The sequence below is a fragment of the Cannabis sativa genome, chromosome 4 (assembly GCF_029168945.1).
Source record: "Cannabis sativa cultivar Pink pepper isolate KNU-18-1 chromosome 4, ASM2916894v1, whole genome shotgun sequence".
Lineage (NCBI taxonomy): Eukaryota > Viridiplantae > Streptophyta > Magnoliopsida > Rosales > Cannabaceae > Cannabis > Cannabis sativa.
The window spans coordinates 73474372-73499198 of NC_083604.1; the positions used below are offsets into that span (position 1 = coordinate 73474372).

Consider the following 24827-nt stretch of genomic DNA (forward strand, 5'->3'; position numbering starts at 1 on the left):
TAATGTGTTGGTACGTAACTAATTAATTAATTACTCCTCGAGCTAGGTGATGATCTAAATAAATATTGAAGGTTTAATTATAGTAATAGCACAATAATGATTTAGCTCATTGTTGGTTTATATATAGTTAAATTAATGAATATTGGTTGAGATATTAGATAATATTTAATTTTTAATTTAATTTTGTTTGATAGATAGATATATTTTAATCACAGAGATGTCTTAAATAAAAAAAAAATATAAATAGATATATTTTTTAAGAATATAAATTGAAAGAAAAAACTTGGTACAATTAAAAATATAAATTTTATATAAAATACAAAATTATTAAAATAGAATGTCCATATAAATTTTTGAAATATAAATAAAAACTTTCATAATATATAATATGTATCGATAAATCAATTTTTTTTTTTTTTTGGAGTTTAATGAATATATCATTTTCAATGATTGGTAATTTTACAGTTATACTAAAATAACACGCATCTATGGCTGCCAATCCTGACTTGGCCAAATTAGGACTCCCACACGAGAGGAGCTTCACATGTTTGCCTATAAATATATAGAAAACTGTCTACGTAGTATATATTTTTATACACATTACATACACAGCTAAATAGTTATAGTTGATATATATATAATACTCTTTACATAATATATAATATATAATATATGGAGTGTGACAAGAGTTTTTCAGATAGCTATATGTTACTGAATTCAAAGGAAGTGGGTTTGTTTGATTTAATATATATTATATATTCGAGTAAAGTGGTGAAGAAGAAGTTATTGGTTGACTCGTCTTATAAAGACGAAGAAAATTTATGCCGGCGTTGGATTATTTTTGTATCAATTGGAGCTCAGAAGGTTTTGCATGCTCTTTCCGTACCCATGGCCATGTTTGGCTCTGCCATTGAAATGGGTTTGAATATCTTGTCAACTAACGGCAACTTCTTTAATCTCGTTCTTAATTTTATTCGAGGTTCGATCGATATCCTATATATGATTTTAATAATTCATATCTCTATAAGTAAATGATCATTACTAATTATATATCTAATATAATAAGTTTGATTATTATATTTATGGACTTTTTATTTAAAAAAAACAAAAGAAAAAGAAAATAAAATTATTATAAACTCCTATATCAATTTAGACATATGTTTTGGAAATGATTTTTCGGACTACCCAATAATTGGTTAAGAGTGTATTCATAATTTGTTTTTGGTCAAAAACGTTTTGTAAATTGATATAGATAGACTGTTTTTCAGGTTGACGGGACAACCTAAGGACCGTTTGGGAAAAACTAAAAATTACTTTTTGAAAAAGTTATAAAAAAAAATAGATTTGGTAAACAATTAAAAAAAAAAAATAATAACTTTTTCAAGAATATATATAAAATATAATAAAAAAATACTATAAATTATTTTTGTCAAATACATATAAATTTATATTTGAAAAAAAAAACTACTATTATATAAAATAAGTTTTTACATATTGTGATTATAATAGATCTTAACAACCCATAGTACTTTGAAATTTATAATTTACCAAACACTCAACTCAGCTTTTTTCTACAATTTTGCTGTATAACTGTTTTTTCTCACAGCACAGCTAAAACTGCTTTTTCCCACAGCACAGCTGTGTCAAACATATGATGAGAGAAAAAAGAGAAATGGACTAAGATATCAGTGGTGCCTATAGAACTCTTCTACATGTTAATATCGTTATTGGTCTAATTAAGTATCGGGTTACATATAATTAAATATAATAATTTTGAAGAATTATCGCTAGCCAATTGCAAGATGACGCGTCTAGAAGGTGTCCTAAGCATTACTCATGTTTAATAGCTAGCAATGCTCGATAAAAAATATGTTGATTTAAATCAAGTTAAGATAACTATTTTGAACCAATTATATTTTCAAAACATTTATATATAGAGAGGATAATTTTAATGTAGTATCTTTAGTTTGTACCTCATGGCATGGTGTAGATTTTTTTACCAATAAAATTAAAGTCAAATAGAGGTTACATGGTATACATATCCATGTGACATTAAAAAAAATCTTACTTTAAATTTGTGACTAAAGATAAAAATAATTGTGGCTAATTTTATATTATCATTATTGTGTTGTGACAAAAAAGTTCGTGGCTAAAAGTATTAGTCACAAAAATTATAATTTGTTATGACTAAATGTATTTTTAGTCACAATATTTATTGTGATTAAAACTAAATTAACAACAACTTGTTACTTAATATTATGTTTTAGTCACAAGTAATTTTTTTTGTTCGGACTAAAAGTCACATTTAGTCACAAAAAATTCATGTTTTGACTAAAAAATTGTCACAAAACAGTTTTTTGTAGTGTGATTATTGTTTATTTTTTGTTAAAAAAGTGGCTGCTTTAAAAAAAAAATTATTGAAAAAAATAGAAGGTTGCTTTATATATGTCGTGTGTGTATACATTAATGAGCTATTTTTGTTACACTAATTAGTTAATGGACTTTGTTATTTTAATTTTATTTTTTTGTTATTGAAATAAATAAATAAATATGTTAAAAGAACACATATATAATTTTAAAATGAGAAAAATATATGTTAAAATGTGTCATAAAAATTAAATTAAGTTCATAATAATGTGTTACTGAGTGTAATTTATGGCATTTGACTTAACTAAATAGTTGTGTATAAATAAGAAAAAAATGTATGAATCATAGATAGTAACATTAAAGAGAGTTTTAAAAATAGACTTAATCATGTATAGGAAAAGAAGTTTGTGTAAAATAAATTCTTAAAAATATAAAAGAGTTGTAAGTTCCTTTTTTGAAGGGAGATTCCCTTGTGGATGTAATTGACTCAATTTGATTACCAGAAATTATCTTTCTTCAAAAAATTAATAAAGCAAATTAATTTAAAAAATTATTATGGTAGAACTATATATGGAAACAAATTGGTAGTGAAAATACTTAAGTAATTACTTATTTTTATAGTTTAACTATTAGTATTAAAAATTAATAATAACATTCGTAAATAAAATTATTTTTTGAAAATAAATAACTGTATAAAAATAATTTAAATTAATTTTTAAATAATAATAATTTAAATTAAAAAATTAATATATTTTTTAATTATTAATATTATGTTATTTTTAAAATAAAATATATATTTAAATATATTTTTTAATTATATAATTACATGTATAATATTAAATATATTATAGTAATATTTAATATATAATTAAATATTATTATAATAATATGTATAATATTATAATTGTACACGAGTAATGGTATCATAAAAGTATACACTTTATACTATAATAACTATATAATTTAAAATTAATGGTTAATATTTTTTTCCTATTAATAGGAAATTTATGTTAACTCCTACAGTAATCTTGTTACATATATACATATAAAATAGGGAAATTATTCCATATACTATTTTTTTTTAACTTTTTTTCAAATTTACGATTTGGGTTTCTAAAGTAGTTGCAGCGCTAGTTGCAATAATAGTTTTAATATACAATTTCATAAAAATGTAAAAAAAAAATTATTTTGAAATGTAAAAATAAAAAAACCCCTTTATAAACAGGTAGTAATTTTTTTTTGAAGCATGTAGTAATTTAAAAAAACCCCTTTATAAAAAAACCCCTTTATAAACACGTAGTAATAAAAAAACCCCATTAAACACGTAGTAATTTAATTAGCTATGTTTGGTCTTATTTATTTATAAACAAAATGTAAATTAATAATATTATCAATTGGGATATATGCGGTCGACATATGTTTGGCACGTGGAATGGGGCTTATTCTATTTGAACTAGTGAATTCACAGTATAAGGTAATTTGCGGTCAAAATTTTTTGAATTTTGAAGTTTGGCACGACTTCTTAAATTGAAAAATTTGCGGTCAATAATTTTGCTTTGTACTTCTGTCCATTTGGTTTGCTAAGTACTAAATGGACTGCCACATGGTGTACAGAAATGTACACGTGGTAAATTTTGATTGGTCCATCTAATATTGATGATATAAATATTAAAAAAATTATACTTTTAATAAAAATAAAATTTGTGACTAAAAATAAAAATTGTGCGACTAATTATAATAAAAATTATTATTCTTACATTATGACTTAAAGTTTCGTGGCTAAAAATATTAGTTACAAAAATTAATTATAATTTGTTGTGACTTAAAGTATGTTAGTCGTCATAATATTTATTGTAACTAAAATTAAATTATTGATAATATATCTAAATACTATATTTTAATATAAATAATTTTTTGTTGTGACTAAAGAATTGTAAATTTTTGTTTGTAGTGATTTATATATATACACGACTTACATATACCAATTCGTGTTATTTATTCTTCGTTATTATTTAATAATGCTTCCAATTTCATTTTAAAGAAAAAAATACCAATCTGCATGGTTAGTACTTAGTTGGGAGTGTGTGTTAATTATATTATATATTTTCCGAGTCAATTTATAATAATGTATAGTTGTTTTTGACAAAATAAAATTAATATACAATTTTATTTATTAGAAGAAAATGGAAAAAGGTGGTGACACTTACCTTTAAACTCTTAAAGGTATTACGGATACTATAAAGTGAAAAGAATCTGGTTTCAAAAAAATAAAATTAAAAGAATCATACAAAAGATAATAAATTAAGATTTTTGTTTAAATATAAGACAAGATTATATTACTAGAAACTTCATTTTTGGTGCCTACTACTTTTGTATATATATATTCCTATATTAATTGAAATAGAGTCTTCAATATGTATATATTTTGGTTATATATATTAAACTAGGGAACTAAGCCGCGCTTCGCGCGGTGTTGTTCAACTTTTATAATTTTTATGTATATATATTATATTAAATGATATAATTTAAAATATAACATTTTCATGTGTATATTATAAACAAATTAATAGTGTTGAAAGTAAAAATATAATTTGCTATTTTAAAATATATTAAAAAAAAGTGAAGATTTTGTGATAAATATTATCGTTATAATTATTAAAAAAAAATTATTTTATGGTTATTTTTTCGTATTTTTTATTTCATAAATTTATATTCTAATAAATAGTTGTTAATATTTTTACTAAATGAGTAAAAATATTAAAAATTATGATCATTTGTTATTTTCTAATTATATTTTCGAACAAAAGTTAGTGTAAGAATACCTTATTTATAGTTTAGAAATATATTAATTATGTAGTTCTTAATCCATATAAGATTTTTACAAATAATAATAATAATAAATTTTACTAAGAAGTCATATTTTTCAACATCTACAAATATATAAAATAAACTAAATTAACTAAAATTCTTTTAATAGTAAAAATGGATCAAAATATAGAAGGATGTCACCTGATTTTCTTTAGTGTTTTCTTTTATATTTATATATAGATATAGATGATTTTTTTATTAAAATAATGATTTTTTTCAATTTAAAATATTTTACAAAGATTAAAAAATGAAAAAATATGTGTAAATAAATAATATCTGTTATTCACATATTTGATGAAATATATATAACTTAAAAGTTTAACATTCACAAAGTCTCATATCACAGAAATATATATAAAAAATATATATTTAAGGTGTCTTATTATTCTAATAAATATCGTATATTAATAAACCATTATAGTTTTAACTATTTAAATAAAATTAAAATAAATAATTATAAGAGATTAATTTTTATATGAAAAATAAAATTAAATGATTTTTTTATAATTATTTATAACCTACATAGATAAAACTTAAATAGTTTTGAAACAATGTGGGACTTTTAGTTTGTTTGTGTGGTTTGGTTTAAAAAAAAAATAGGAAAATATGTTAGAAAATAAGAAAAATAGGAAGAAAAAATTATAAAATGATACATAAACTCTTATTGTGTTTTCTTTTGTTAAAATAATTTATATATTTTCTGTCCATATTTTTTTGAATAAAAGTTAGTGTAAGAATACTTTGTTTATAGTTTAGAAGTATATTAATTATGTAGTTCTTAATTCATGTGAGATTTTCACAAATAATAATAATAATAATAATAATAATAAATTACTAAGAAGTCATATTTCTCAATATCTATAAATATATAAAATAAACTAAATTTACTAAAATTCTTTTTATAGTAAAAATATATTAAAATATTGTAGGATGCCACCTCATTTTCTTTAGTGTTTTCTTTTATATACATATTGATTTATTTGTTAAAAACTGATTTTTTTTTTTAATTTAAAAATTTTGCAAAGATTGAAAAATGTAAAAATATGTGTAAATAAATAATATCTATCATTTACATATTTGATGAAATATATATAACTTAAAAGTTTAACATTCATAATAGTCTCATATCAAAGAAGTATATATAAAAAAGATATATTTAAGGTGTCTTATTATACTAATAAATATCATTTATTAATATATTAATATAGTTTTAATTATTAAATAAAATTAAAATAAAGAATTATAAGAAAATAATTTTTATACGAAAAAATAATTAAATGATTTTTTTTTATAATTATTTTAAAATTAACAAAGATTGAAAAATGCAAAAATATATTCTGCATTCACTTTAAAAAAATTACAATGGGTAAGATTAAGTTCACCAATCACCCACATAGAAAATAATTACTATATTTTTTATATGTCAAGTTAATTAAAGATCTTTTTTTATAATTATTTTAAACTTGACAAATATTGAGAAGTACAAAAATATATTTTGTATTCTTTTCAGAAAAAAAAAATAAAAAAATTGAGACTAATTAGGCAAAATAAAAACTTGAGTAAGAAATTAATCAATCACCCATAAAAAAAATAATATTTTTTGGATAAAGGAAAGTATTGTAATAAGAATATTATTTATAACCTACATAGATAAAACCTAAACAGTTTTTAAACTATGTGGGACTTTTAGTTTGTTTGTGTGGTTTAGTTTTCAAACAAAATAAGAAAAATGTGTTAGAAATTAAGAAAAATAGGAAGAAAATTTTAAAAGTTAGTGTAAGAATACTTTGTTTATAGTTTAGAAGTATATTAATTATGTAGTTCTTAATTCATGTGAGATTTTCACAAATAATAATAATAATAATAATAATAATAATAATAATAAATTACTAAGAAGTCATATTTCTCAATATCTATAAATATATAAAATAAACTAAATTTACTAAAATTCTTTTTATAGTAAAAATATATTAAAATATTGTAGGATGCCACCTCATTTTCTTTAGTGTTTTCTTTTATATACATATTGATTTATTTGTTAAAAACTGATTTTTTTTTTTTTAATTTTAAATATTTTGCAAAGATTGAAAAATGTAAAAATATGTGTAAATAAATAATATCTATCATTTACATATTTGATGAAATATATATAACTTAAAAGTTTAACATTCATAATAGTCTCATATCAAAGAAGTATATATAAAAAAGATATATTTAAGGTGTCTTATTATACTAATAAATATCATTTATTAATATATTAATATAATTTTAATTATTAAATAAAATTGAAATAAAGAATTATAAGAAAATAATTTTTATACGAAAAAATAATTAAATGATTTTTTTTATAATTATTTTAAAATTAACAAAGATTGAAAAATGCAAAAATATATTCTGCATTCACTTTAAAAAAATTACAATGGGCAAGATTAAGTTCACCAATCACCCACATAGAAAATAATTACTATATTTTTTATATGTCAAGTTAATTAAAGATCTTTTTTTATAATTATTTTAAACTTGACAAATATTGAGAAGTACAAAAATATATTTTGTATTCTTTTCAGAAAAAAAAAATAAAAAAATTGAGACTAATTAGGCAAAATAAAAACTTGAGTAAGAAATTAATCAATCACCATAAAAAAAAAATATATTTTTTGGATAAAAGAAAGTATTGTAATAAGAATATTATTTATAACCTACATAGATAAAACCTAAACAGTTTTTAAACTATGTGGGACTTTTAGTTTGTTTGTGTGGTTTAGTTTTCAAACAAAATAAGAAAATGTGTTAGAAATTAAGAAAAATAGGAAGAAAATTTTATAAAATGACACATAAACTCTTCTTGTCCTTTCCTTTATATTATATATAGATATTTTGATAGGTCACACAGTGCATTTACTTGTAGTAGTTACGTATACAATACATGTTTACGGATAGAAAAATGCAAAAAAGCATTCCCGGTATAATAATAGTTAATCAATAATTTCATTGTAGTCAAATGAATAATTATGAGCATGGCTGTTAATTATTAGTGGTGCTTAGCATTTTTTAGACATGTCACTTTACGATTAATTAACAATATTTAGTTGGACCAATAATAATATTGACGCATACGTAGGAAAGAACTATGCAGCACTAATGCCCTTTAACATTTCTCAATAATTATACATGAGTATTGCTATTAGGCACCAGGGATGCCTAGCGTCTTCTTGACATGTCGTATTGTGATTGGCTAGCAATACTCCTTAAAATTATAATATTAAATTATATGAGACCCGATACTTAATTGGACTAATAACAATATTAACACATAAGAAGGTGATAAGCACCGTTAGTGTCCGTTAACATTTTTCATTATACATGTATAGCTAGACAAAGTCAAAGTTAAAAATATTGACCATCATCTTTTGTATAGGTAGTAGTAGGTGTATTATTATAATTTAATTTACACGTACAGGAAAGGTAGTTATTCCAGAGAGAGGATCAGCAAGTTTCAAGTCGGTGATCGCAAATCTTGAGTGGCGAGTGAGGCTTGACCCTTCCATCAAACATGGAGATCCACGCTATAATGCAGCTCTCTCTATCATGGCTTCCAAGATCTCCTACGAGAATCAACCCTTCATCCAAAACGTTCTTACTCACAATTGGAAGGTATATATATATTGATCATATATTAACACAGAACAACAATACAACCTAATTAAGAGCACCTTAAATTAAAAGAGGCCTGCAATGTTCTATTACAGCTCTTCAAGTTAAACTCTATCATTTTGTGACTTTTTTTTTTTTTGGACATTATGCCTTTAATTCTAAACATTACATCAACTTTAATTTTCTTTACAATAGAGTCAATTGTATAAATTTTCAAATTCCAAAAAGTTTCATTCCTATTGCTCCAAACATGATATAGCATAGCTGCCAAAGAAGCAAAGCAAACTTGTTTCCAAAATCTTGGGAATTGTTTAGTTTCATAACTTAAAAATTATTTTTAATTTTAAAAATTAATAGGGGTCATATGGCTAAATTTTTTAAAAACTGAATTTTAAAAAATTAGAAAACAAAAAACATTAAAATATTATTTTCTATTTTCAAAAATAATTTATTTTTGTCTAATATATTATATTTTACATTTTCGCCCACATACCTAAGCCCGGACACCAGAACTCGAACCCAGACTTGAAAATCGACTTGGACCCGAACTGGGACCCTGAACTGGACCAGACCCGGGTGCTGTCCAAAACCTGAACCCGAACCAAGACCCAGACACGAACCACGAGCCCATACCTTAGATTCGGACCTGGACCCAGACCTAAACCCGGACCCGAATCTGGACTCGAACTAGGACCAAAACCCAAACCCTATACCCAGACCAAGACCTAGACAAGGACTCAAAATCGAACCACGGACCTAGCCCTGGGTCCGGGGTCCAGGGTATTAGGGTCTGGACGTTCTAGGTCTGGTTTTGAGTACCGTTCTGGGTCGAGTTCGGGTATGGGTTCGAGGTTCGGAGTCTGGGGTTTGGGTCTAGGTCTAGGTCATGGCTCTGGCGTTCGGGTCTCAGTTCGAGTCCAGGTTTGGGTCCGTGTCTCGGTGTGGATTGGGGTTGGGGTTTGAATTCGGGTTCGGGTCTAGGTCTGGGTTTGGGGTAGCATAGGTTCATGTCATGGTATGGACTAAAATATTGATTTTTTTTAGTAAAAAAAAATCTAAAAATATTTTTAATAAACCTCAGCCAAGCACCATTAAATTTTTAAAATGACAAAAAATTATTTTTTATTCTCACTTTTGAAAATAAAATTCTGAAAAACTGAAAACACAGTTAAACAACCTCTTGACCTCTTAGACTTAGAGATCTAACAAATTAGACTGGAAATTGAGATGGCCTGAGCTTGTTCTTGATTCAAACTACTTGTTTTCACTACCAGAACTTGGGGACTCATAGGATATCCAATCAGTTTTTCCAATGTACACATAATTCACCCAATTTACCCAAAAAGAATCTTGCTTCGACTCTATAGCCTAGACATATTTCCCAATTTCTGTCTCATTTCTATTTTTTGATTCTTCAAGAACCCCAAACCTCCTTCTCTTTTCGTATTGCACATTTCATCCCAAGAAACTAGGCCCGACCCATTTGAATGAGACATTCCTTTCCATAAAAAACTTTGCATATAACATTTACTCAGCCCAGACTTAGGATTTATCATGAGTTGAGCCTAATAGGAATAGATAGATTTCATGACTAAGTTAACCAGTACTGTTCTACCCGCATACAAAATGTTTCGGGAACTCCAAACTCTAAGAGGTTGTTTGGCTTTACAGTTTAAAAACTGTTTTTTGTGTTTTTTAAAACTGAAAACAGTTTTTAAAAACTAATAGGGGTTGTTTGGCAAAATTTTTTAAAAACAGTTTTTTAAAAATTGAGTAATGAAAAATTAAAAAACAGAAAACATCAAAATGTTATTTTCAATTTTCAAAAATAATTTTTTTTTGTTTGACATATTATATTTTGTATTTTACTCACATACTCGGATCCTAGACCCGAAACCATACCCAAACTTAGACCCGGATGGGTTAATGTAATGGTATGGTGTTAAAATATTAATTTTTTTTCCTAAGAAAAAAATCTAAAAATAGTTTCTAAAAATTTGTGCCAAACACCGGTAAATTTTTAAAATGATAAAAAACTATTTTCTATTCTCACTTTTAAAAACACAATTTTAAAAACTGAAAACTGAAAACACAGCCAAACAAAGTCTAATTCTTTGAACTATTTTTTCAATCAAAGTTTCACAATTAGGGACAGGGAGCTTTTTAGTACAAATAGGAATTCTGAAATATTTAAACAAGAGATTGCTTCTACCAAAATCCAAATGACTCAATCACACAAGTCACCTCTGCTTAAACCATATACAATAACAATAAACGCTTTCATTGTTCCTTACTTGGTTGTAAACCAAAAGTTTGAGAAAATAGATTCAGTCCTTGAAGCATCAAGTACAACTTTATCAGAAGACGCCAGTCCCCTCTTTACCTTCTTCTTCTTCACCGTTGATTTATTTTTCCCCATTGTCTCATCCTTACGCGACCTCCCTCGACCCGCGATAGCCCCAGTCGTAAGCTAAAAGGCCAAAAGCCTAGCAAAGCATCAAAAAGGGGGAAAGTATTATGTTATAAGTTTTAGTCACTCTTAAAATAATCATAATTAAATTAATGATATCCTTTTTTATTTTTTTTCTAAAAAAAAATATAATAATGAATTATAGTTTGTGTGTTTCTTAAATAAACTAATATTTTAATTTGATTAATCATTTGCAGATGGAATTCCTGGGATTTTACGACTGTTGGAACGGTACGAATTCAAAAAAAAAATTATGTTTAATTAAAAATAAGAAGAATTTAAAAAAAAAATTATATTTATTTTTTTATAAAATTGGAAATAATAATTACAACTAATAGTTTGAAATTACTACTTTATTATTTTATGAAATTGTGAGTTTATTAATAATTTATTATTGTAAAACTAAAAATCATTTACATGTATATTAATGTGTTTTTTTTATTAGGAGAATAAGAGCTTTATTGTGGAATCCAATTGTCTTAATATTATTCATACTCTTAAAAATAAAACGCTACAATACTTCTTAGTTCTTACTTAGGCTATCATTGTTAGAGAAATATTATTATCATCCAATGATTTTTTGATATTACCATGCATCATTCTCCTAGAATAACTAATGAGGTATTGTTCATTATTTATATTTTTAGGATTGGAAGATGATAATCTTGTTTAGGGTAAATATAATTTTTTGTGTTGAAATTCTTGTGTTGGCAATTGCTATTATTCAATAATGTTTATGACACTTTTTTCTTCCTTCATTTTTTTTTTTTGTTAAATTTTTTTTTATTGCTTTTGTTCTTATAGATTTTGGTAAGCTCAAGTATTTTTTTTGAAAAATAAAAACATATAAATAATTGTTAATTATTATGAAATTAAAGATTTTAGTTTTAGAAAAAATCTTATACATTTTATATGTATTACAGTTTAAAGCTTAAAATTATTATTTTTTTGTTTTCAGTAATACAATTTAGAATTCTAGTTTAGATAAATATACACTTTTTTTCTTCTTAATCTTTAGAATGATTTTTATTAAAAAAAATAGTTTGTTAGTTTTTTTTAATGTGTTTTATTTTTTAAATAACAATTCCATTTATAAATTTTTTATTTCTATTAATAGTTTTATCTATTTTAGGAATATAGAGAATAACAAAATAGGAAATATTAATTTTTTAATATTTAATTAATGATTATAAATATCAACCATTAGATATTTGATCTAATGGTCAAAAATAAAATACCCATGCATGGGTAATACCCATTAAGAGCATACCCATATATATATCTTTTTAAAAGAATTATTAATATAGTTATTAGGTGGAGTATATTGAGTCCCCTCTACATATGCTATGATTTAAAAATTAATGATATATATTATTGTTACAAATTACAAACAGATTATCAAAACAAAGCCACAACACAAGCCTTTATTATGAGAGACAAAGGTGAAGACCACGATACCATTGTGGTGGCCTTTAGAGGAACCAAACCATTCGACGCCGACGCATGGAGCTCTGACATAGACATATCATGGTACGAGATTAAAGGAGTAGGAAAAATCCACGGTGGCTTCATGAAAGCTCTAGGGTTACAAAAGAGTAAAGGTTTTCCTAAAGAGGTTGGTTTTGAAAAGAACAAACCCTTTGCTTACTACGAAATTAGAAATAAGGTAAAAAAGCTTTTGGAAGAAAACGACAAAGCCAAGTTGATTGTAACCGGACACAGCTTGGGTGGGGCCCTAGCTGCTGTGTTCACTGCTATTCTTTCTTATCATGATGAGAAATGGTTACTCCAGAGACTTGAAGGAGTGTACACCTTTGGTCAACCTAGGGTTGGAGACCAAACCTTTTGTCAGTTTATGGAAGATAAATTGGTGGAACATGATATTCATTACTTTAGATTCGTTTATGGTTACGATTTGGTCCCAAGGCTTCCTTATGATGATGATTCATTAATGTTTAAACATTTTGGCACGTGCGTTTATAGTAACATGCATTACCTAGCAAAGGTACGTACCATATATAATAATATAGTAACCTATTATTAATTACGACCTTTAGTTTTTACATGTGTATTAGTATTTAACTATTTATATAGATAATTTTATGGGTGTCTCTCTATGCTTTCTGTACTTGTATAACTTATATCCATAAAGCTTATTCTAGGGTGCAGCATCTTTTCAGAGACCTAAGTACTATTAAACAATATTACAATTAGAACTTTGGAACTCAAATCTTTACAAAGACTCAAACCAATCAATATCTATACAATTTTTTTTTTGGCATAACACTATTAATCATGTTTTTAGTTTCCTTAAGTATTCTTTGAACTACCAAATCAATTCAGTTCCTTTGATTCATCCATATAGCTTCATTTCGAACTTTTCACACCCAATATATAGCCACGAAAGTTGCATACAATTTTTTGCAAAATTTACTGATCAATTGTGACCAAGATATGCCCCTAATCAAAGCTTCTAGGAAAACTTAAATATAGTTATTATACTGAACACATATATCAATGAATTACATGTTTTTATTATTATATTATATGCTTATACACAATCCATTCGAAATATATAACCAAAAAGCAGGGGTACAAAAGTTTCTAGAACAAGAACACTTGGCCATAATGAGAGAATATTTTTCTGACATTTCTAACAAAAAAGAGAGAAAAGAGAGGATTAACAGTATTCCTAATCATTACAAATTATGGACAAATCAATGGCTGGATACTAACAGCCATAAAGAATAAAATATGACCAAAAGGGGACTGGTAACCAATTCATTTTTTAATACCTCCTCTCAAATCAGGTAGGGTTAAAACCACACCTAAATTGTCAATACGAAAATAAAATCTTGAGTTGGAAAGGCTTTTAGTGAGACAATATATGCAACTTGGTCTTTTGATGGCACATATCTGATGTCAAGAACCTTAGCAAGCACTTTATCTCTTGTATCCAATTCTGTATGCTTTTTCCTAACATGATAGACCAGATTTGAAATAAGGGCACCTTTGTCCATGTTGTCACACCAGGTTACTAGGATTTCTTGAAGAGGAAAGTTCAATTCTTTAAGTAAATATTGTATCTAGGCCAATTCAGTAGAGAATTAAGTAAGGGCTCTATATTTCTGACTCTGTGCTTGATCGAGAGACTACAACTTACTTCTTCAAGGACCAAGAGATTGCCAAAGTAAGCAAAATAACCAGCTACTCACTTCCTATCATCAAGGAAAAATGCCTAATCAGCATTTGAGTATCTTGTTAGAGCAAATCTGTCGATGTTCTTAATGTGCAGTCCATGGTTGATGGTGCCTTTCAGGTACCTGAGAATTATCTTGGTTGTAAACCAATGAACCTCTTTTGGAGCTTTGAGAAATTGACTCAGCTTGTTCACAACAAAACTGAGATCAGTTCTAGTGTGTGTTAGATATTGCAACCTTGTAATCAAGCTTTTGTACTCAGTAGGATTTTCAAAAATTGTTCCACCTAATATAGATAGCATTTTTATCATTGTCATGGGTGTTGGACAAGGCTTCAAATGTGTCATATTGTTGTTTTGGAGAAGTTCTAATATATATTTAGCTTGAGATAAATACATCCAAGTGTCATCTTAGTGGAATTAAACACCAAGGAAATAGCTAAATAATCCCAAACACCTGATTCAATTTCTTTGTGACCTGTCTTAGCTTCTCTGAGTTGTTGCTTATTACAATAATATCATCCACATAGATAAGAACAAGCATAACATCAGTAGAAATTTTGTAAAAGAACAAAGAGGAGTCAATAAATTATAATGTTGACCATAGTGTCTTAGCTTCGACCATAGTGTCTCACTAAATCTTGACTTATCATAATGTTGTGTGCAATAAATCATTCATGTACAAAAGCCCCTTGGTTTTCTGCTATGAGACTAGGTAAAATGAGTCTCCGCTTGCTACAAATGACCTTAGTAATGGTTTTATAAACCAAGTTGCAGCAAGAAATGAGTCTAAAATCACTTACTAGACTAGTTCATTTGATTTTTAGAACAAGAGTATAAGAATAGTTGAGTTTACCTCCTTGAGTAATTATTTGATTACAGCACTAGCAGTACAACATTAGTGAAGTTTTCTCCTACCACTACTAAAGCCATCTGGGCTTTAGCTTTTGTTATGAAGAATAATATCGTTTTAACTTCAACCACACAATATAAGGAATCAAAAGCTCTTGAGCTTGTAAAACAGTGGCTCTACGACCCTCTTTCACAATTTAATTCATAACTTTTCTTCTATTTCCCATTTTCGAGTCGAGAAGATTCTCATAGAACATCAAAAAAAAGTTTCTTTAACATAAATAGCATTATCTAATCACTGCTCTTGCTCATTTGAAATGACATGCATGTGATAGCAATAAAAGTTGTCGTGTATTGCTTCAACCATAGTTTCACTAAGTGTTGACTTATCATAATATTGTGTGTAATAAATCGCCCGTGTACAAAGGCCCCTTTGTTTTCTGCTATGAGACTAGGTAAAATGAGTCTCTGCCTGTTACAAATGACCTTAGTTGTTTTATAAATCGCATTACAGCAAGATATGAGTCTAAAATCACTTACTAAACTGGGATATTGGATTTTGGGGATAAGAGTAAGAATAGTTGAGTTTACCTCCATAAATAATTTGCCTAATTGCAACAATGACAGTACATCATATTAGTGAAGTCTTCTCCCATTTGGGCTTTAGCTTCTATTATGGAGAATAATGCAGTTTTAATTTGTGTAGCAGTATAAAGAATCAAAATCTCTTGCACAATCTGCTTTACAACTTTCCTTCTATTTTTCATTTTCGAGCCGAGAAGATTCCTATATAATTTTTTTAAAAAAAAGTTGCTTTAACATCAATATCATTATCTAACCAATGCCCTTGGTCATCTGAAATAGCATGAATGTGATAGCAATTAAAGCTACTGTGTACTCCATTTGGACAGCCAAGAATGAATCTTCATGAAACCAAAATGTGTATATGATTTCTAAAGTTTTAAATACAGTACATCATATTAGTAAAGTCTAGAAAATAAGTAATGTTGATAGAGCTTGGATATGCCAAATAGTTGCATATAGAATTTGAATCATAATTAGGTGTATAGAAGCTGGGAAGTGGCTTTTGTAATAGAATTTTTGAGTGAGCAATAAAAAATAAAAAAAGTTTAAATTTAAAAATTTAGTTAAACGTTCAATATTTATAATTTAGACTATATATATAAAAAAAAAAAACTGTTGAATTATAACTTATCCAAAAATATTAACTTAATTTTTTTATTTATTGAAAATTTGGTATATATATTTCTATAAAAATATAAGTTAATTCTTATGCATATGCTTATATATTTATATGATTGGTTACATAGATTAAAGAGATGATTAATATATGGTTATTTGTAGATTGTAGATGAGGAACCAAACAAAAATTATTTTTCACCAGTGAAGGTGATACCAATGATGGTGAATGCATTAGGAGAATTGGTGAGAAGCTTCACTCTACCATTATGGAAGGGTAATGAATATAAAGAAGGGAGTTTGATGAGATTTATGAGGATAGTAGGTCTGCTTATTCCAGGAATACCAGCTCATTGTCCTCAAGATTATGTCAATGCAACACGCCTCATCACCTCCCCTCCTCACTTTCTCCTTCCACCCAAGGATAAATCTCAGTAGTTTATTGTAAGTACATGTGGGCTCTAAAAGGGTTCCATATATAATATACTTAATATAATATTTGGCATACATATCATATTATGTTGGGTTGTCGTATTATGTAAGATATTATTACTTTTATAATTCAGAAATATATATGCCAAAATATTTGCATGAAGTATCTTTATTGGTAGGATTGCTTCTATTTGGAATTGCTATTATAAAATTGGGATTCTAGTTGTATATTGTGAGGTGAATAGAGAAAGGAGAAAGGAACAAAGAGAATATTAATGAATAGAGAAATGGACAATATTTGTAAATTAATGAATGAGATCAATTGATCCTTTGATAAGATCATCGGACCTTCTTTTAGATTGAGAAAAGTTAAGCTTAAGATTACAAGAAAAGATTAATACCAGAATTAGTTAGAAAAGTTAAAGATTGAAAACTAACCCTAACTAACTAACTAATAGAATCGCTAGTTATAACACGCCCCTCATGAATCTCATGCATAACAACGCTTATTTTAGTCCAAGCGCACCTTAAGTATGGGATCAATAATCCTCTCATGAATAACTTTCCATATCCATGATTACATACATAGGGGCTTGGTATTGTATCTTTTGTGAAGCTGCTCTATCCTCCAGGAGCATCCCAAATTCTAGATACTTTAGGATTGGAGCCATCCAGGAAGTTGAGTGATTAATACCATCACCCCTAGTGCTTTTATGCTTGGAGTACATAGATGGGCGATGGGGAGTAGTTTGTATTTCTCTATGTTTGGATATGTTTCCAACTTAGTTAGCATGTCCGCGAAGGCATTTTTATCCATGGGAATTTCTTGATAAAATAGTGCTTAAAATATTGTAATAGCTCCCTAGACTTTGCTACGTAACTAGTCATCTTTTTTCCTTTCATCTGGTACTCTCCTGACACTTGGTTGACTTCTAGCTGTGAATTAATGTACAGCTCAATGTTCTTGGCCTCAACTTCTTTAGCTAATTTTAGGCCAACAATCATAGCTTGATGTTCAGCTTCATTTTTGGAAGCTTCAAATTCAAATCGAAGTGCACTTTAGATTTGGAGTTGTTGAGGAGATATTAAGATTATTTTGGCTCTAGAGACTTTCTCATTTGATGCTCCATCTATGTATATCTTCCAGACTTCTAACTCCAGGATGGGCATTTTAAGATCATTGTTCATCCCTGTGCATTCCACAATGAAATCTGCTAAGGCTTGATCTTTAATCGAGTTTCTTGGTTGATATTGAATATAAAATTAACTTAGCTTCATTTCCCACTTTAGGAGTCTTACTCATGACTCTGGCTTCTGCAACACTTGACAGAGAGGGTGGTTGGTTAGTACCCTGATGGCGTGAGCTTGAAAGTATGGTCTTAACTTTTGTGAAGCAATTAGCAAGCAAAAGGAAAACTTTTTGATCATGGGATATCTCGACTCCGCTCCCAACAATCTTTTGCTCACATAATATATAGGAAGTTGTACCTTTCCTTTTTCTCGCACTAAAACGACACTTATAGCATGATCTGACACTACCAAATATAGGAACAACGACTCTCCCTCAACTAGTTGGGACAATATAGGAGCCTTTGTCAAGTGTTCTTTGAGTATCTAGAATACCTCTTTACACTCGGTTGTCCATTCAAATTTAATGTTTCCTCGAAGTACATTGAATAAAGGTATGCACTTATTTTTAGATTTGGAAACGAACCTGCTGAGTGCTCTAATCCTTCAAGTCAGCTTTTGAATATCTTTATGCTTCTAGGGTGAATGCATATTTAGAAGGGATTTTATCTTATTTGGGTTTGCTTCAATGCCATCAGAACTAACTATGAAACCCAAGAATTTTCTTGAAGAAACTTTGAAAGTATATTTCTTTAGGTTTAGTTTCATTCCATATTCTCTAATGATAGAAAAAGTCTCTTCTAAATCTTCATTATGGCTCATGGAAGTTTTTGACATTTGTTCTTCCCCAACACATTTTATACACATTTTTAAACATTTTATTAACCAACCTCTGGTAGGTTACTCTGGTATTCTTCGATACAAAAGGCATGACCTTATAGTAGTAAAATTCTTTATCAGTCTGGAAGATCGTGTGTTGGTCAGCTACATATATTTTAATCTAATTGTAGCTAGAGTACGCATCCATGAAGCTTAAGAGTTCGTAGCCTGAAGTTGCGTTGACCATTTGATCGATTCGAGGAAGTGGAAAATAGTCTTTTGGGCAAGCTTTGTTTAATTTAGATTTGTGAAATTTATACTCATTCTCCATGTACCATTAGGCTTTAGGACCAAAATTGGATTGGCTAGGCATATGAGATCTGCCTTTGGATCTATGTTCAATGCATAACAGATTACATGAGGGCCGATTCCAGTCATGTTAGAATAACTACAGGGCTAACACATCACCGTTCTTCTTGACTGTGGAGGCTATCCTTTCTTTAACAACCAGAGGCATATTCTTTCTCACTTTGATGACTTTGGTATGATCTTCATCACTGATGCATACTTCTTCTACCTCTTCTATAGGTTCAATTATTCGTTCCACGCCTACCCGTAGATCTAGTTCACTCTCTTCTCGAGCCACCCCTAGTGCTAGCTAAGAAGATGTTTCGGGTTCTGCTATGTTTCCTTCCCGGACCATGAGATCACAGTTGTAGTTAAAATATTGTAGCAGCTTCTTGTACTTTTTTAGTTGTCTTTAATTGTTCTAACACTTCTAGCATCGCCTACTCGAACTTGTGCGCGTGTGTAAGGCTAATTAAAAAACGCACTCATAATTTCACTACATATTTACTAGCTCAGCCAAGACTTGGTGGCCAGGGCTCCGCTCTTGTCTTTGGCCCTAATTGTGTTTGATAGTGTTGATTAATTGTATCTGCTTTGGGCTTTCAACTAATTAAGCCTTTTAGTGTTCGTTTGGTATGCCGTATTATGTCGTATTGTATTGTATAGTATTATATTGAATTATATTTTATGCAATATTTTTATGTAAATCTATATGTAGTATTGACTTGTATAGACACATAAAGAAATAATATTTTAGTATAAATTAAAATTTAAAATAGTATTATATGAAAATATTGTTGTAAAGTGGCCTAGAATCTTAGCCTTAGCTGAATACTCTTAGGACTTTCCTAACTACCTTACCGGTTTTATAGTTATGTTAGTTATGTTGGTTTGTCTATAAATAGACTCAACTAACTCATAGCTTGTGTGGTTCACATTTTCAATTTACAGAAATAATAGAGAGAGAGACAGAGAGAGAGGCTGTGAGGTGGTATAGGACTGGTGTTAAGAAACCAGTTTCTGGTGTGCTCAGTTCGAGTTCAATTTCCTCTCACTCATTCTCTAGTTTGAATCACCAATTGATGTACATTGTATTCTTTGCATACATGTTTAATGGAAAGTTCCTTAATGGCTGAATCTTGATTTCATTCTCTCTTGTTTTAATTCAGTTTCTTTTACTGTTTTTACTTACAATCTTTTGCACTAAGCTTTTGTTAAATCTGTCATAGACTTTGATCGATTAATTGTTCTTGATATTTGGACATTGTGATCGGTTTGATCACATAAAATGGTATCAGAGCTGAGGTTCAATCGAGGAGATCAAGAAGTGTTTGATTAAAGTCTGTCTGCAACAAGATTGAAATCAAGAAATGGCATCAACTAAGTACGAGGTTGACAAGTTCACAGGAGCTAATGACTTCAGCCTTTGGAGAATCAAGATGAGAGCCTTGCTGGTACATCAAGGCATTGCAGAAGCCATTAATGTGGATGCATTGAAAGCAATTGAAGATGTGAGGAAGAAACAAGAAATCGAGACCAAGGCACATTCTGTAATTCTTCTCAGTCTTGGAGATGAAGTACTGAGAGAAGTTGCAGATGAGGAGAAAGCCCTTGGACTGTGGGAAAAGCTTGCTACGATCTACATGAAGAAGTCCCTTGCAAACAAGCTGTACTTGAAGAAGAAACTGTACACCTTGAGGATGGAAGATGGCAAGGAGCTTAGAAGACACCTAGATGACTTTAACAAGATTGTTCTTGACTTGAACAATATTGGTGTGAAGCTAGATGAAGAGGACCAAGCTATAATCCTACTGAGTTCTTTGCCAAAATTGTATGAACACTTTGTTGATACAATTCTTTATGGCAAAGATACTCTTACAATGTCTGAGGTAAAAGCAGCCTTGAATTCTAAGGAAATTCAAAGCAAATCAGATGACAAAACAGAGCACAATGGAGAAGGTCTATTTGTCAAAGGAAGACATGACAAGAAAGGGCACAAGAACTACAAACATGGTGGTGATCGAGGGAACCAGAAAGCAAAGACAGGTTCAAGAAACACAACTGACAAGAAGTGTTTCTATTGCAAGAAAGAAGGACATTTCAGAGATGAATGTCTTGCTTTGAAGAACAAATTGAAGAAAGAAAAGAACAAAGAAAAGGGACAAGCTGATGTTGCTGATGGTTATGACTCAGCTGGTGTTCTGGTGGTGTCAAACACAGATTCTGGACAAGAATGGATACTCGATTCTGGTTGTTCTTTTCACATGTGTCCTTGTGAAGAAATGTTCTGCAATCTTGAGAAGAAAACAGGGGGTACTGTTTTATTGGGTGACAACAAGGCATGCACAATTCAAGGGACTGGATCTATTGTGATGCAGATGAATGATGGTGCTCAAAGAATCATCACTGATGTCAGGTATGTTCCTGAACTCAAGAGAAATCTCTTGTCAATTGGTGTCTTAGCCTCAAAAGGATGCAAAATCAAAATTGATGAAAACTCACTTAATGTAATTAAAGGTTCCACTACTGTAATGAAAGGAATATATAGAAATGGCTTGTATTTTCTTAATGGAAAATCAGTTACTGGCCTAGCTTCAAATGTTACAGGTACAGGTGATGATGACTTGACAAGGATGTGGCATTTGAGACTGGGACATGTGAGTGAAAGAGGCTTGATGGAATTGAAGAAGCAAGGGATTCTTAAAGGAAAGGTGTCATGCAAGATGGATTTCTGTGAGGAGTGCATATATGGCAAAAGCTGCAGACAGAAATTCACACCAGCAAAGCACACAACCAAAGAACAGTTGGCATATGTGCACTCAGATCTTTGGGGCCCTTCAAGAATTCCTACACTTGGTGGTGCTTACTATTTCATGAGTATCATTGATGATTACTCAAGAAAGGTGTGGGTTTATCTCTTGAAAACCAAAGATGAGGCTTTCAACACATTTGTCAATTGGAGAAAACTCCTTGAGAACCAAACTGGTAAGAAACTCAAGAAGATTAGAACAGATAATGGATGGGAATTCTGCTCAAACCAGTTCAAGGAGTTCTGTAGCAAAGAAGGGATAGCCAGGCACTTGACAGTTAGAGACACTCCTCAACAAAATGGCCTGGCAGAGAGGATGAATAGGACACTGCTTGAAAGAGTTAGATGCATGCTTAAAGGAGCTAGTTTAGAAAGAAAATTCTGGGGTGAAGCTCTGAACACAGCATGCTATCTAATAAATAGATGTCCCTCCACTGGTATCAATTTCATGACACCACAAGAAAAGTGGACTGGAGAAGCTCAAACCTATGACCATCTAAAGGTTTTTGGGTGCACTGCCTATGCTCATGTAAGGCAAGACAAACTGAAGCCTAGGGCAGTGAAATGTATGTTCTTGGGATATCCTGAAGGGGTTAAGGGATACAAACTTTGGTGTCTTGAATCAGGGTTCAAAAAGTGTATCATCAGCAGAGATGTCACTTTCAGAGAAGAAGAAATGGCCATGAAACCATTACCAAATCCAACACTGCAGACAGAAGAGCCATATTGCAGAGTCAATCTTGAGGTGGATCAGTCACACTGCACAGACAAAGACTCAGAAGCAGATGAGAATCAAGCTCAAGAGCTTGAAGAACAATCTCATGAAACACAAGGAGATCTTGATGACTATCTCTTGGCCAGAGACAGGGAAAGAAGAGACATCAGACCTCCTTCAAGACTTGGTTATGCAGATTTCTCTGCATTTGCACTAGCTGCTGCCAGTGAACTCGAAAACTCTGAACCCACTACATACAAGGAGGCACTGAAATGCAAAAACAGGGAACACTGGTTGAGGGCAATCAATGAAGAAAAAGTATCATTGATCAGAAACAAAACATGGTCTGTTGTGAACAGACCACCAGGGCAAAGATTGATCGATAGCAAGTGGCTGTTTAGACAGAAAGAGGGAGTTAATGAAAATTCAGTAAGATTCAAGGCAAGGCTTGTGGCAAAGGGATTCACTCAGAGAGAAGGTGTCGATTTCAATGATATATTTGCACCTGTGGTGAAACAAGCTTCCATTAGAGCCATTATGGCAAAAGCTGCTGCTCAAGATCTAGAAATAGATCAAATGGATGTGAGGACAGCTTTCTTACATGGCACTTTGGATGAGAGAATTTACATGAAGCAACCTGAGGGATTTGACAATGGTAATCCTAACCAGGTATGCTTGCTACACAAATCCCTCTATGGCCTAAAGCAAGCACCTAGACAATGGAATATCAGATTTGACAAGTTCATGTCAAAAAATAAAATTCACCAAGAGCAAATATGATCCATGTGTTTATTTTGACAAAGAAACCTACCTTCTATTGTATGTTGATGACATGCTAATAGTAGGCAAGGATAAACACAAAATCAGAGAGTTAAAGTGCCAACTCAAAGGTGAATTTGAGATGAAGGATATGGGAGAAGCCAAGAAAATTCTTGGAATCGAAATCAGGAGAAAGAGACCTGGTTTCATCATGCTGACACAGCAGGGATACTTGAAGAAAGTTCTATTGAAGTTCAACATGAATGAAGCCAAGCCTGTGATGACACCATTGGCTCAACATTTTAAGCTCACTAAGGAGCAGGCACCCCAAACTGAGGAAGAGAGAAGAAGCATGGATGGCATACCTTATGCAAACTGTGTAGGCTGCTTGATGTATGCCATGGTATGCACAAGGCCTGACTTGGCCTATGCCATGAGCATAGTAAGTCGTTTTGTTGCTGACCCTGGAAATCTGCACTGGGATGCAGTAAAATGGGTCATGAGGTATGTTAAAGGATCTCTGAACATGGGTTTGATCTACAAATCTACAGAGAAAAGTGAATGTGAGGTTGAAGGATTTGTCGACTCTGATTATGCTGGATGCATTGACACAAGGAGATCATTGACAGGTTATATCTTCACAGCTTTAGGTGGATGCATTAGCTGGAAGTCAAACCTGCAGAAAGTTGTAGCCCTGTCATCCACAGAGGCCGAGTACATGGCTGCAACTGAGGCAATAAAAGAGGCACTCTGGTTAAAAGGTCTATCAAAAGAACTCGGGTTCAACTCTGAGGACATGACTGTCCATTGTGACAACCAAAGTGCTTTGCACTTAATGAAAAATCCTATGTTCCATGATAGATCAAAGCATATCGACATCAAACTTCACTTTATCAGAGAGATCATTGCCAATGGAGAGGTTCAAGTGAAGAAAATCTGCACTGACCACAACCCTGCAGACATTTTTACAAAATGTGTCACTCAAACCAAGTTTAGACACTGTCTGAACTTGGTCAACATCAAGGAAATTGGATGAGTTTCCAATTTTTCCTTTAATGTTCAGCCTTTCCTGCTCGTGTTCTCTAAGTCTAAGTATCTATGCCAAGGTGGAATTGTTGTAAAGTGGCCTAGAAACTGAGTCTTAGCTGAATACTCTTTGGACTTTCCTAACTACCTTACCGGTTTTATGGTTAAGTTAGTTAAGTTG

The 24827-nt window shown here is 29.9% G+C and overlaps 1 protein-coding gene across 1 annotated transcript; it reads left to right on the top strand.

Moving 5' to 3' along the window:
• The first annotated feature begins 427 nt into the window (after window positions 1-427).
• Window positions 428-17205, top strand: LOC115712346 (triacylglycerol lipase OBL1-like). The gene is made up of 5 exons (XM_061114462.1): window positions 428-979; window positions 8696-8889; window positions 11557-11590; window positions 12754-13364; window positions 16776-17205. Exons 1-5 carry the CDS (start codon window positions 673-675, stop codon window positions 17046-17048), a joined length of 1419 nt encoding a protein of 472 aa, XP_060970445.1. The 5' UTR covers window positions 428-672; the 3' UTR covers window positions 17049-17205.
• The last annotated feature ends 7622 nt before the right edge of the window (window positions 17206-24827 follow it).